Below are 13,867 nucleotides of genomic sequence, written 5' to 3'. Positions count from 1 at the left end.
TCATTAAAACATACATTTCCAAAATTTATACCACTCAAGTCAATGGCTTCTTGCTTAACAACTTTATTTAACTATTTGGTACAAAAAATAAGAATCCTGAGCACTGTTATAAGCATTTTTCAGACTTCAGTCATCACCGTCACACAGAAAACCTGACGGTGGTGACGTCTGACGGTGGAGACAAAAACCTGCTCTTTCACATGATCAGCAGGAGTTGTTCACATTAGCCAGCTTGTTTCCGCCCTGTTGCTACCTGCATCAGACCTCTTCTTAAAAAGTATACATTTATTCCATAATCTAAACTAATATTTTTATACAGAAGTGACGGTGTTGACATGTTATGGTTGTGACAGTAGCAGTGTCCCAAAATATGAAGAGATTTAAGAGAAAATAGCAAACTTCCAGGAGCCTGAGCGGTCTTGAAGCATGAAGTAGAGCTGAAGGTTTGAAAAGGGCTCCTCAGGAATTATCACACATTATCTGATTTGATATGTGCTAATAAGGAAAATAAGGAATAAATGCCAGAACAGATGAACAGTGAATTAAAAGGTTACTATATATATAGTAACCTTTTAATTCAAGGTTACTTTATATATAGTAATGTGTGATATGCATGTGTAAACAGAATAATTCAAAGAACTTGTAATTGACTTTTTTTCTTGTCTTTGTGTGTGTAATCATCTTGTGAATTTTTATAGTGATATCTGAAAGTAAAATGTTGAACCCCTTTCCCCTGTGTGTTAAAAACAGTGTTTTTTGGTAATATGTGGTCATAAATAGGTGATTTTCAAAACTTTCCACCAATGGGATTTCTTGGGACTTTTTCCCCCTCACTCAGGACAAACCGAGGATCCAAAATCAGTTGAGTTTGCTTCTCTTGCAGTTTGTCCTAGGTTGACCCCAATTTTGGCCTAAAATTACTGGACTATAACTGTAAATGTGTGACACAGAGCCCAAGTCCAGTGGTGTGTGTGAGTCTGAGGAGCCAAGTCTTTCTACACGTGTCATGTATGTGGATAAGAGAGCGGTCTGACGGCGGCTGACCGATGCTGAGGTTGAACAGGCAGCTCTCCTGGCGCTGCAGGGCCGACAGTTTGCCTCTGGACGAGGGTTCGAACACGGAGTGCTCCAGGTCCACGCTCTGGTCCACCGCCACCTCATGCAGCTTCCCCTGCGCCGAGGAGCCCACGAGCCGCAGGTTGGCGCTGTGCTGCACCAGCAGCGGGATTCCCAGAGCGTTCCGGACGGTGAAGGGCGCCTTCTCCTTCAGCGAGTAGTCGAAGGTGGAGGCCGTGCCCTCGGAGAACGCCTGGTGAAGAGACAGCACTGTCAGTCGGACATCTGCAGCTTTTTCAACAGATAAATGTGCGTCTGGTTCGTCTCTATCTCAATATTCTACTGGCACGTATTCCTGTTTGTTTGGAACGAACAGAAGAACTGAGCCGTAGCTCCGATAACAATCAACCAAACGTTTCGTCAGTATCTTCGTCAGGAAAATATGGAATGTAATGAGGTAAATATTGATTTTCTTGGTGCAACACGGCGGATCAACTTTTTTTTTCTCCAGACAAAGTGGCCATTTCTTTCCAGATCAATGAAAGTTAAAAATGTCCACAGAAACCATCTGTACGATCACTGAGGTCCGACAGCCCGGGCACAGGGAGAAATTCAGTCCTAACGCAGCACCAAACACATGGAGGACTGTCCTGGACATTTTTACCTTTTACTGATCTGGAAACAGCTGGCTCATGTCAACAGTTTGTAAAAAAGTTGGTCCGGTGTTGTGCTAACTCACTCCGTGTTGGTTGTGTGAAGACAGAAAACAGAAAACGCAGGAGGTGACCTCACAGGTTCAGGCTGCTGTTTGCCTCCTCCACAGTTACAGGATGAGTTTTCAGCTGGCTGCCTCAGAGTTTGTTACCATGACAACACCGCAGGAAAAACGCGGGAAGGTAAAGTTTACTTGTTTCAGAAAATCTTGATCAAAATCTGAAAAACTAGACATTTATTTTGCTCATGAGAGTTTTTGGGTTTTGCTTCTTGAAGCTACATGGAGGTTCTGTTTTTGCCCAGATTATCACCCTCATCATCATCATCATCATCATCATCATTGCCATGGTCACGTGGCGTGGTACCTTGGCAAGGTTGGCGAAGACGTTCAGGCTGCACTGGGACACGGTGATGTTCATGGTGTCTTTGGAACAGATGTTGACGGCCGTGCGAGGTTCAGGGAGAACAATGAAGTCGTCTCCAGGAACCGGACTCTTGTCCTGGACCGGGTTGTTCTTCATCTGCAGAAGAGCAAGATCACCGTCAGGCAGTGCGCCAAGTAAACCACGGTGTGCGGGGGAGCTGCACACCGTGGGAACACTGTGAAATGTTTCCTCTGGCTACAAACATTTCACAGTGTTTCCAGCCAGGGGAGCTCATGTCACCACTAGGGGAGCTGTGCTCCTCTTTGCTCCACATTACTTCGCACACTGCCATCAGGCTCTCGCAGAACACAGAACAATTAGAGAAATCAAAGTGAGCACACATGCAGAGTGGAACACAACAATAGAACAATAGAACAGACTAAAACAGAACACAACAGAACAAATAAAAGGCATTTGCACATTTTACAATAGAATTCAACAAGTTTCTGAAGAACCTTCGCAAAAAACAATCAACATCATCGTTTCATTATCTACCAATACAATCAATAACATTAACAAGTTCATCAATAATCTGAAGTTCATAAATATTCTGAAAAAGTTAATGAATAATCTGAAGTTCATCAAAAATCTGAAGATCATCAATAATCTGAAGAAGTTCATCAATTATCTGAAGTTCATCAAAAAATCTGAAGATCATCAATAATCTGAAGAAGTTCATCAAAAATCTGAAGAAGTTCATCAATAATCTGAAGAAGTTCATCAATAATCTGAAGTAGTTCATCAAAAAATCTGAAGATCATCAATAATCTGAAGAAGTGTCTGCAGGCTGAGTTTCTGTGTTCCCACAAAGAGAAAGACAGGACATGCAGGAGAGAGAAAGAGAGAGAGAGACAGGAAATGCAGTGGAGACAGACAGGACAGGCAGGAGAGAGAGAGACAAGACAGGCAGGAGAGAGAGAGACAAGACAGGCAGTGGAGACAAAGACAGGAAAGGCAGTGGAGAGAGACAGGACAGGCAGGGGAGAGAGAGACAGGACAGGCAGGGGAGAGAGAGACAGGACAGGCAGGGGAGAGAGAGACAGGACAGGAAGGACAGAGAGACAGGGCAGGCAGGAGAGAGAGACAGGCCAGGAAGGAGAGAGAGACAGGCCAGGCAGGAGAGAGAGACAGGCCAGGAAGGAGAGAGAGACAGGACAGTCAGGGGAGAGAGAGAGACAGGACAGCGAAGAGAGAAAGCCAGGAAAGCCAGGAGAGAGAGACAGGACAGGCAGGAGAGAGACAGGACAGGCAGGAGAGAGAAAGACAGGACAGCCAGGAGAGAGAGAGACAAGACAGGCAGCAGAGAGAGAGAGAGACAGGACAGGCAGGGCAGAGAGAGAGAGAGACAGGACAGGCAGGAGAGAGAGAGAGAGACAGGAAAGGCAGGGGAGAGAGAGACAGACAGGACAGGAGAGAGAGAGAGAGAGACAGCACAGCCAAGAGAGACAGACAGGACAGGCAGGAGAGAGAAAGACAGGATAGCAAGGAGAGAGAGAGACAGGACAGGCAGGAGAGAAAGAGACAGGGCAGGCAGGGCAGAGGGAGAGAGAGAGACAGGACAGGCAGGGCAGAGAGAGAGAGAGAGACAGGACAGGCAGGGCAGAGAGACAGACAGGACAGGCAGGAGAGAGAGAGACAGGACAGGCAGGGCAGACAGAGAGACAGGACAGGCAGGGCAGAGAGAGAGAGACAGGACAGGCAGGATAGAGAGAGAAAGACAGGACAGGCAGGGCAGAGAGACAGACAGGACAGGCAGGGCAGAGAGAGAGAGACAGGACAGGCAGGGCAGAGAGAGACAGGACAGGCAGGGCAGAGAGAGAGACAGGACAGGGTGGGGAGAGAGAGACAGACAGGACAGGAAGGAGAGAGAGAGAGAGACAGCACAGCCAAGAGAGAGAAAGACAGGACAGCCAGGAGAGAGAGAGACAAGACAGGCAGCAGAGAGAGAGAGACAGTACAGGCAGGGCAGAGAGAGAGAGAGACAGGACAGGCAGGGCAGAGAGAGAGAGAGAGAGGACAGGCAGGGCAGAGAGAGAGAGAGACAGGACAGGCAGGGCAGAGAGAGAGAGAGACAGGACAGGCAGGGCAGAGAGAGAGAGAGACAGGACAGGCAGGAGAGAGAGAGAGAGACAGGAAAGGCAGGGGAGAGAGAGACAGACAGGACAGGAAGGAGAGAGAGAGAGACAGCACAGCCAAGAGAGACAGACAGGACAGGCAGGAGAGAGAAAGACAGGATAGCAAGGAGAGAGAGAGACAGGACAGGCAGGAGAGAAAGAGACAGGACAGGCAGGGCAGAGGGAGAGAGAGAGACAGGACAGGCAGGGCAGAGAGACAGACAGGACAGGCAGGAGAGAGAGAGACAGGACAGGCAGGGCAGAGAGAGACAGGACAGGCAGGATAGAGAGAGAAAGACGGGACAGGCAGGGCAGAGAGAGAGACAGGACAGGCAGGGCAGAGAGAGAGAGACAGGACAGGCAGGAGAGAGAGAGAGACACAGGACAGGCAGGGCAGAGAGAGAGAGACAGGACAGGCAGGGCAGAGAGAGAGACAGGACAGGGTGGGGAGAGAGAGACAGACAGGACAGGAAGGAGAGAGAGAGAGAGACAGCACAGCCAAGAGAGACAGACAGGACAGGCAGGAGAGAGAAAGACAGGATAGCAAGGAGAGAGAGAGACAGGACAGGCAGGAGAGAGAAAGACAGGACAGGCAGGGCAGAGGGAGAGACAGGGCAGGCAGGGCAGAGAGACAGACAGGACAGGCAGGAGAGAGAGAGACAGGACAGGCAGAAGAGAGAGAGAGAGAGAGAGAGAGAGAGAGACAGGACAGGACAGGCAGGGCAGAGAGAGACAGGACAGGCAGGGCAGAGAGAGAGACAGGACAGGCAGGGCAGAGAGAGACAGGACAGGCAGGGCAGAGAGAGAGACAGGACAGGCAGGAGAGAGAGACAGCACAGGCAGGGCAGAGAGAGAGACAGCACAGGCAGGAGAGAGAGACAGGACAGGCAGGAGAGAGAGAGACAGGACAGGCAGGGCAGAGAGAGAGACAGCACAGGCAGGGCAGAGAGAGACAGGACAGGCAGGGCAGAGAGAGAGACAGGACAGGCAGGGCAGGAGAGAGAGAGACAGGACAGGCAGGAGAGAGAGACAGCACAGGCAGGGCAGAGAGAGAGACAGCACAGGCAGGAGAGAGAGACAGGACAGGCAGGGCAGAGAGAGAGACAGCACAGGCAGGGCAGAGAGAGACAGGACAGGCAGAGAGAGAGACAGGACAGGCAGGAGAGAGAGACAGGACAGGAAGGGCAGAGAGAGACAGGACAGGCATGGCAGAGAGAGACAGGACAGAGAGAGAGAGAGACAGGACAGGCAGGAGAGAGAGACAGGACAGGCAGGAGAGAGAGAGACAGGACAGGCAGGAGAGAGAGAGACAGGACAGGCAGGGCAGAGAGAGAGACAGGACAAGGAAAACCAAACTCCTGACATCAACAAGTGGAAAAACCAAATGAAATCCACCAAATTAGAAAGTGATCGCTCACTGAGCAGAGAATATTGATTTGAATGTTTCTATGTTCCTTTGTTATTTGTTCACCAAAACATGCTGTGGCAACATTGTCTGTGATACAGTCATGCCAATAAAGCTTATTGAATTGAATTGAACTGAATATTCTCTATCAAATGAGCTGGTCAGTGTAAAAAGCCCCAACAGAGACACACATTAACAACGTCCAGACTCAGTGAGCATCAGAGACTGAAAAAGGTCCATGGAAGAAAGAATGGAGGCAGAGAGCTGAGAGAATGTAAACACTGTTCATCAGGGGAAACAGAAACAGAGGCCCACTTCCTCCTCTCCTGCCACCTGGACCAAACTGGGAGACAGACGTTCATCCAGCAGCTCACAGCAGCAGACCATCAGATCAGGGAAAACATGATGAACTGTTGAAACTCTGTCTGGGAGAAAATCCACCATTCACACAGCTCGCTGCACAACATGTAAGACTCTGCCATGACATTAGAGAACATGAATGCTAATTACAATTCCTTGACTACATGGTGTTTCCATAATAACAAGATACAGTCACACTTCATATGTAACTGATATGGTTGTATTTCATATGGATTTTTTAAAAAATATCATCTGTAGCCTATGTGTTCATTTCCTTTTCAATATGTTTTGTACACTGTAAAGAATTTGTGAATTTTGAACCTCTGAAATGTATTGGTTTTGCTTTTGTTTATTTTACACTGCAAAAACTCAAAATCTTACCAAGATTATTTGTCTTATTTCGAGTCAAAAATGTCTTATTACCAGTCAAAATATCTCATTACACTTAAAATAAGACATGATCAGGGTTTTGCGTTTTTGCAGTGTATTGATTGATGCTTTGGCAACTGTGTTTTTTCAAACATGCATGCCAATAAAGCAAATTTGAATCTGAGAGACGGGACAGGCAGAGAGAGAGAGAGAGACAGGCAGGGCAGAGAGAGAGAGAGAGAGTGCAGTGAGGAGAGCAGCAGCCCCCCCCCCCCCCCCCCCCCCCCCCCCACACAGCGAGCTGAGTGACATCCAGCAGATGCTCAGCCTGCTCTGCTCTCACTTGATAGGTCAAGTACCACAATAGATAGCTAAGACGTATTATTATTGTTACTATTATTATTATTATCATTATTTATAACCTTTAGACAGTACAGAAGCATCATAACATGAAAAAGTGTTAAAGTTCTGTCATATTAATTCATTTTCACATTGAGAGAGACAGGGCAGAGAGAGGGCGACCTGCAGCCTCAGGTCACTGTATGGACTTCAGTGTGGGAGAACAGTCCTGGGATGGCCTGCCAGCTACATACACTTCTTTTTCATAACATTTGTTTTGATGTCTCACGTTTGGAAGCAAGCCTCGCTGCGACCCTCAGGAGAACTTACCTCATTCCACCGATCCTGATTGGCCGATGAAAGTGTCTGTCCGCATCAGGTGGACTAGTGGCACCTGCTGTAAAGGACGCGTGGGGACAACGTGACGCCGTTCAAGAACCTCTTCTCACACGGAGCTGATGTCACGTCTGGGCTTCGCTGGCTTCACTGTCCACAGACAGCTCTTACCTCGCTTCTGTCGCCGAGCACGAGCTAACCTTCAGGCTCCGCCTCTCCGCTCACACCAGGACCTGGTGTTACCTCGCCCTCCACGGCTGGGACTCAAGTCTCGACTCCTCTCCACGGCTGCTCAAGTCTCGACTCCTCTCCACGGCTGCTGAAGTCTCGACTCCTCTCCTCGGCTGCTCAAGTCTCGACTCCTCTCCACGGCTGCTCAAGTCTCATGGAGCGTGAGCACTCCAGCTAATCTCTCGGCTTCAGACAGGCAGGAGAGAGAGACAGGACAGCCAGGAGAGAGAGACAGGACAGACAGGGGAGAGAGAGAGAGAGAGAGAGAAGACAGGCAGGAGAGAGAGAGACCGGACAGGCAGGAGACAGAGAGAGAGAGAGGGGGAGAGGGAGAGAGAGAGAGAGAGAGAGAGAGAGAGAGAACAGGCTGCCCGTCTCTCTACCTGCCTTCCATAGCCCCTATTGTACTCCATGCTCTCTTGTATTGTTTGTTTGTTTTGTTTTTTTTGTTTGTTTATATATTTATATATTGTTTATCTGTCTGCTATGATTGTATTTTATGTAAATAAGCTTTAGCAATGTTGTATAATATGCAGCCATGCCAATAAAGCTAATTGAATTGAAACTGAAATTGACAGGACAGGCAGGAGAGAGAGAGAGACAAGACAGGCAGGAGAGAGAGAGACAGGACAGGCAGGAGAGAGAGAGACAGGACAGGCAGGAGAGAGAGAGACAAGACAGGCAGGAGAGAGAGAGACAGGACAGGCAGGAGAGAGAGAGACAGGACAGGCAGGAGAGAGAGAGACAAGACAGGCAGGAGAGAGAGAGACAGGACAGACAGGAGAGAGAGAGACAGGACAACCAGGAGAGAGAGAGACAGGACAGGAGTCTCGACTCCTCTCTACGGCTGCTCGAGTCTCGACTCCCCACAACGGCTGATCGAGTCTCAACTGGTCTCCACGGCTGCTCGAGTCTCAACTGGTCTCCACGGCTGATCAAGTCTCAACTGGTCTCCACGGCTGATCAAGTCTCAACTGGTCTCCACGGCTGATCGAGTCTCAACTGGTCTCCACGGCTGATCGAGTCTCAACTGGTCTCCACGGCTGATCGAGTCTCAACTGGTCTCCACGGCTGATCAAGTCTCAACTGGTCTCCACGGCTGATCGAGTCTCGACTCCTCTCCACGGCTGATCGAGTCTCAACTGGTCTCCATGGCTGATCGAGTCTCAACTGGTCTCCACGGCTGATCGAGTCTCGACTCCTCTCCACGGCTGCTCAAGTCTCATGGAGCGTGAACACTCCAGCTAATCTCTCAGCTTCAGACAGGCAGGAGAGAGAGACAGGACAGACAGGAGAGAGTGAGAGAGAGAGAGAGAGAGAGAGAGAGAGAGAGAGAGAGAGAGAGGACAGGCAGGAGAGAGAGAGACAGCAAATGCGCGGCGGAAAAGCTGGACATCCCCCGGCCTGCCGTTTTCACGGAGACGACCGGATCCATTATGAAGGAAACAGGCTGCCCTTGGCGAGGAGCGTCTTCCCACAGCTGCTACCGGAGAAGGCACATACATGGAAGGACCAGTCGTACAGCAGGAGGAGCCCGACAGCAGGCGCCTCATCCCTCCACACTGAAGGGATTGGGTGTCTGGGCCTGCTACGCACGCCCTACCCTGCCCTCTAAGTCGGACTGTTTTCAGTCAGCACTGACCAAGAAGGCTTACAAGGCAGCAGCGTTTACGGCCAGAGCACTTGATGCCCTCTCGCTCCTCACTACTTACCAGGCAGAGATTTGCGAGGAGTACGAGAGGACACTCGACCCGGCTTCACTGGAGGAAATACCAGTCATCAGCGATTTATGCCTCCGTGTGCAACGCTGCGTGGCCCAGGCCACGGGAAAAATGCTGGGAACTGTGGTCCTACAGCAACGATCTCCGTGGCTGAACTTAGCTAACCTGTCGGATAGACAGAAGGAGGATATCCTCGACATGCCTAGTGTCCCAGAGGGTATCTTTGGCTCTGCGCTGGCCTCTATGCAGAGACGATGCAAGGCCAAGAAAAAGGAGGATGAGGCGCTGCAACTCTGCCTCCCCCGCAAGCCCCCAGTTCCTTCGCCTGTACAGCGCAAAAGCTTTGCACAGGCTGCTTCCCAGGTGCCACAATTCAAAATTCCAGGATGGCCCAAACCCCAGCCCGCCCCGACCCACTCTCCCAGGTGGAAGACTGGATCCGGCTGGCCCAAGAAATCCCCAGCCACAGCTGCAGCTCCACCAGCTCAACCTACCTCAGCAGTCAGTCTCCAGGCCAGGAAGAAGAGAGCAGTCTAACCGCCTCTCTCTCCGCCAGGGATGCAGCTGGTCGTTCCCCGCTCACGTTTTGCAGGAGGAAATCCTCTCGCTGTTAAACAAAGGAGCTGTGTCTGTCGTCCCTCCCTCACAAAATCAGGGCAGGTTTTACTTAAAATATATTCGCGGATTTGCCCTATCCTGGATCTGCTGGCTCTGAACAAATTTCTCAGGAAATACAAATTCAGGATGCTCACACACGCATCCCTCCTGTGTCTAGTAAGGCAAAGCAATTGGTTCACCTCCACTGATCTGAGATTCGCTTTCCAGGGGGTGTGTTCCTTTTTGCCTGTCTCTAAGTCTGAGAGTGTTCATACGGTGCATGGAAGCAGCTATCGCCCCGCTGAGACGCCAGGGCATCCGCTAAGCGACATATCTGGACGACTGGCTCCTGTTGGTACACACAGAGCAGTAGGTCAGAGTGCACACGCGTCATACGCCACCTAACCGACTTAGGTTTTGTAATAAACGCGGAAAAGAGCATGCTATCTCCGACACAGAGCATAATCTTTCTGGGATTAACTCTGGAATCGGTGTCACTGACAGCCCGCCTCCCGGCGGAGAGAGTGCAGACTTTCAAGGCATGCATTGTGTTTTTTCATCTGTGCAAATCTGTTCGGTCCAGATTATGTCTTCGATTTCTCGGTCTGATGGCATCTGCCATCCTCGTAGTCTGTCTTGGTCGCCTCCACATGAGGGAATTCCAGAGGTGGGTGGCTTCCCTCAGGCTGGACCTTGTGCGTCATGGCGCACGGAGGGTTTTGGTCACACCGGAGTGCGTTGTGGCACTGCGGCACTGACACAGGGAATGCCCATGGGGCCTGTCTTGTCCAGGAAAGTGGTCACTACAGACGCAAGTCTGTCGGGCTGGGGCGGGATACACGAGGGCCGGGCTGTAAGAGGCCACTGGAGCATCGGTCTCTAGAGGTGCTGCGGACAGACACTTTCACCAGCCAATCAGGATTGGCGGAATGAGAGAAGTTCTTCTGAAGGTTGCAGCGAGGCTTGCTTCCCATAGTGAGACATCGAAACGAATATTACTCAAAGAACTGGGGTTATGGATCATAACCTTAAGTATTACATACAGTTTTACATACAGTCTGATATACAGTTTTACATACAGTTTGATATACAGTTTGACTGAATGTGTTGTCTGAAAGGACATGTAGTGATGCGCTGACGGTGATCAAACATACTTCAGCAGATAGCAGAACGTGTGGTTCCTGTCAGTCTTCAGGTTCCACCTCAAGAGACAGAACCAGCATCTCTACAGAGTTTACAGCTGCTAGCTAACACAGACGCTAATAGTGCTTTTCCACTAGCACCAGTACTCGAGTTGAGAGGGGATGAAGGGGGATGGCATCCCCCCGAAATAAAAACGGTCAAAATCATCCACCCTGTAAAACTGCCATCCTCCCTTTTCATCAAGTGAAAAAAATTGACCACCCCCCTGAATTTTTTTTTACAACTCGACTACTGACTAGCACCTACTCAACTCTACTCGGCTCACCTCGGTTTTGGTGGTTTTCCATTACAACCGAGTACCACCTCATCGTGGGTGGAGTTGGGCGGCCCCACCTTCAAGCACAGAAAAGTCTACACCTCTTCAACTGACCATGGTACCGGTTTGCTTGCCATTTTCCAACTTTGCCTACTTCAGTGATGATCAATGCACAAGGTGGCTGTTGCCAGTTTTTTTTTTTTTTTTAAACATGGCGGGTTTGGTTTTTGTGAAGGAGCTGCTCTCATGTGTCGTCGCTCCCTGTCCAATCAGTGGCCTGCACAGTGTTTAAGTCACATTTTTGACTCAACTCAGCTCGCTTGGAACCCCGGCCGAGTAGGTACTAAAATAGTACCTGTTACCAGGTACTATCACGTAATGGAAAACCTTACAAACCAAATAGAGTTGAACCGAGTAGGTGCTAGCGGAAAAACACCATAACGGGTTTACCTCCAGTTTGAGGTTCCACCTGCGTGTTCCGCTGTCCACCCTCTCGATGAGCGGCTCCCACACAGCGTGGCTCTCATTGAAGTAGTTCACCTGCAGATGCACAGCAGCAACTCAACGTGACATGAATGTTAATGCGTTCCACCCTGTCTCCTAAAAATGACGTTCCCACACAACTAAGCTGCGTTCCTGACGTTCCTTGATGTTCCGTGGCTCGTACCTCCAGCGTCATGTCGGCGTTCAGCTGCAGCAGAGACGACCAGTTTTTAGCCGAGTCGCTGAACGAAGACTTGGCCAGCAGAGGAACTGTCCTGTGGCCCAAACCTGACTCCAGAGTCACCTGGACCACCTGCTGCACACACACACACACAGACACACACACACACTGACCTCAGAGGACAGCAGTAAAACATCCTCCCATCAGCTAAGATGCACTCGTGGCTGCGTTCAGGGACACACGGAGAACCTGAGAGGGTTCTCACTGTCAAACGGTCGCACCTTGATGTCCATCGTGAAGCTCTCGCCATCATTGCGTCCGTCCTGCTCCCTGAAGCTCTCGGTGACCTCGGTGGCCTGGTCCACTCCCAGGAACCAGAAGTTGCAGGCATAGATGTTCAGACCAGAGGTCACCGATGTCAGGCTTGGCGTCCTGGCTCTGCTCGTCCTGCGGCTTGGTCGTCATGGCGGCCGTTATCGTCATCACAGTGTTGAGGATGACAGGAGAGATCTGACAGAACGACAGATGAGCTCTAATGTGTTAAAGAGTCTTTATCAGGTGATTAAATCCTGACACAAACTGCTTCCATTGGACCTTTTTTGGTTTCTGTTTTCTAGTGATTTTATTTGTTATTTGAAATAGAAAATGAGAATCAAACTATTTTTAAAACGTTGCTCATCGCTTGTTGGCCATGAAAAAGAAAAACACCTCGTATTTCAATTTAAATTTGTGAACTGGCCAGCGAAACCAGCTGCTGTTGGTTTGTTGGAGCGCCGCCTGTAAGTCGGGGCTGCGGTGACGTCGTGCCGGTGCCAGTGGTTTCTGGTTAGTGCGACTGTGAAAAAAGTTTTACAGTCTCACATGTTAACTGGAGTTTCTCTGTCTCCGTCTGCGCTTCATGCTCACACGGCTCATCTCAGGCTAAAAGTACCTTGACGATGACTTCCTCCACAGTCACAGAGCCCGTCAGCGGCTGGTCAGGGTGGGTTTTGGTTTCCAGGACAACCGAGCATGGCCTCAACACCTGTGGGCCGAAAGTGAAACTCAGACAGACCCAGACCCACCAAAAACACCTGGAAACACCTGGAACCCTCTCAGAACAGAGCAGAGGCATTACAACAGTTTCATCCTCGGGAAACACAAGGCGACTTCCAAACTGCAGACTTCACCCTGTAGGAGCCCTGATATCAAACACTTTTAACCACGAGAAATAGATCTTATATGTAAGATTTTAGCAATAACATTATCATGATTTTAAAACCTTTTTATGATCTTACCTGTTAAGAAATTATACATGTAATTTCTTATGGTATTTTTTTTTTCATGTTTAATTTATCTATTTAGTGTGTACGATTTTTTTTAAACTAATGTTACAGTTGTTTTTTCCTCAGAAAATTCAAGTGATATGTTTCAAAAACATGGGGAAACAAGGTGATGTGTAAATTAGCAAAAAATGACCCACAAATTTACCAGAAAATGACCGGATACTCAGTTTAAAAAAAAAAAAAAAAAAAAAAAAAACTACTGCAAAATTAGCCCTGAAATATTTCTAAAAATGACAAGACAATGTTATTTGTGACAATTAGAGAGAAGGTCAGGTCTGTGATGCCGGATCAGGTTTCTGGTGTTTAAAGGCTGGTGAACTGCGACCCTGAAGGGACCCCAGAGGGCCCCCTCAATGCCCGCAGGCCCCCGCCGGCGCCGGCCTGCAGGCTGAAGTCACACTGGAACGATGTGGCCAGCGCCGGAGCGTCCGCCCTCATCAGGTTGGCCACGAACACGACCTCCGGGTCGACCACCACCGCCCGCAGCCGCATCCTCGCCATCGGGGCTGCAGGGCGAAGGGAGGCGGAGCGTTATTAACCGTCAGCGTTCGTCTGCTTGAATTAAATAAAACCCCATTTAACCATTGAAAGAAATCAAATTAATCTGCTCAGGCCTAAAGGGTTAATGAGACACAGCCGGTCAGCATTTCTCCCTGTTTTCTGATGGTTTATAGAGCAAGACATTAATCCATTCACGAAGAAATGCCTTACCTTATAATGTAGGTAAGGCTAGGACGAATATTAAAAGCAGA

General features: G+C 49.4%; 1 protein-coding gene across 1 annotated transcript; it reads right to left on the bottom strand.

The window, feature by feature from the left end:
- Positions 1–814: 814 nt before the first annotated feature.
- Positions 815–13,167, bottom strand: LOC115356951 (vacuolar protein sorting-associated protein 13C-like). The gene is made up of 6 exons (XM_030048271.1): positions 12,722–13,167; positions 12,072–12,300; positions 11,794–11,922; positions 11,577–11,666; positions 2,136–2,291; positions 815–1,309 (listed from the first exon to the last, which is right to left on the bottom strand). Exons 2-6 carry the CDS (start codon positions 12,081–12,083, stop codon positions 926–928), a joined length of 771 nt encoding a protein of 256 aa, XP_029904131.1. The 5' UTR covers positions 12,084–12,300; positions 12,722–13,167; the 3' UTR covers positions 815–925.
- Between the last annotated feature and the right edge of the window lie 700 nt (positions 13,168–13,867).

This window comes from Myripristis murdjan, chromosome 3 (assembly GCF_902150065.1).
Source record: "Myripristis murdjan chromosome 3, fMyrMur1.1, whole genome shotgun sequence".
Lineage (NCBI taxonomy): Eukaryota > Metazoa > Chordata > Actinopteri > Holocentriformes > Holocentridae > Myripristis > Myripristis murdjan.
Note: the sequence above shows the minus strand (reverse complement) of the source record. Positions and strands in the feature narration are given on the sequence as shown.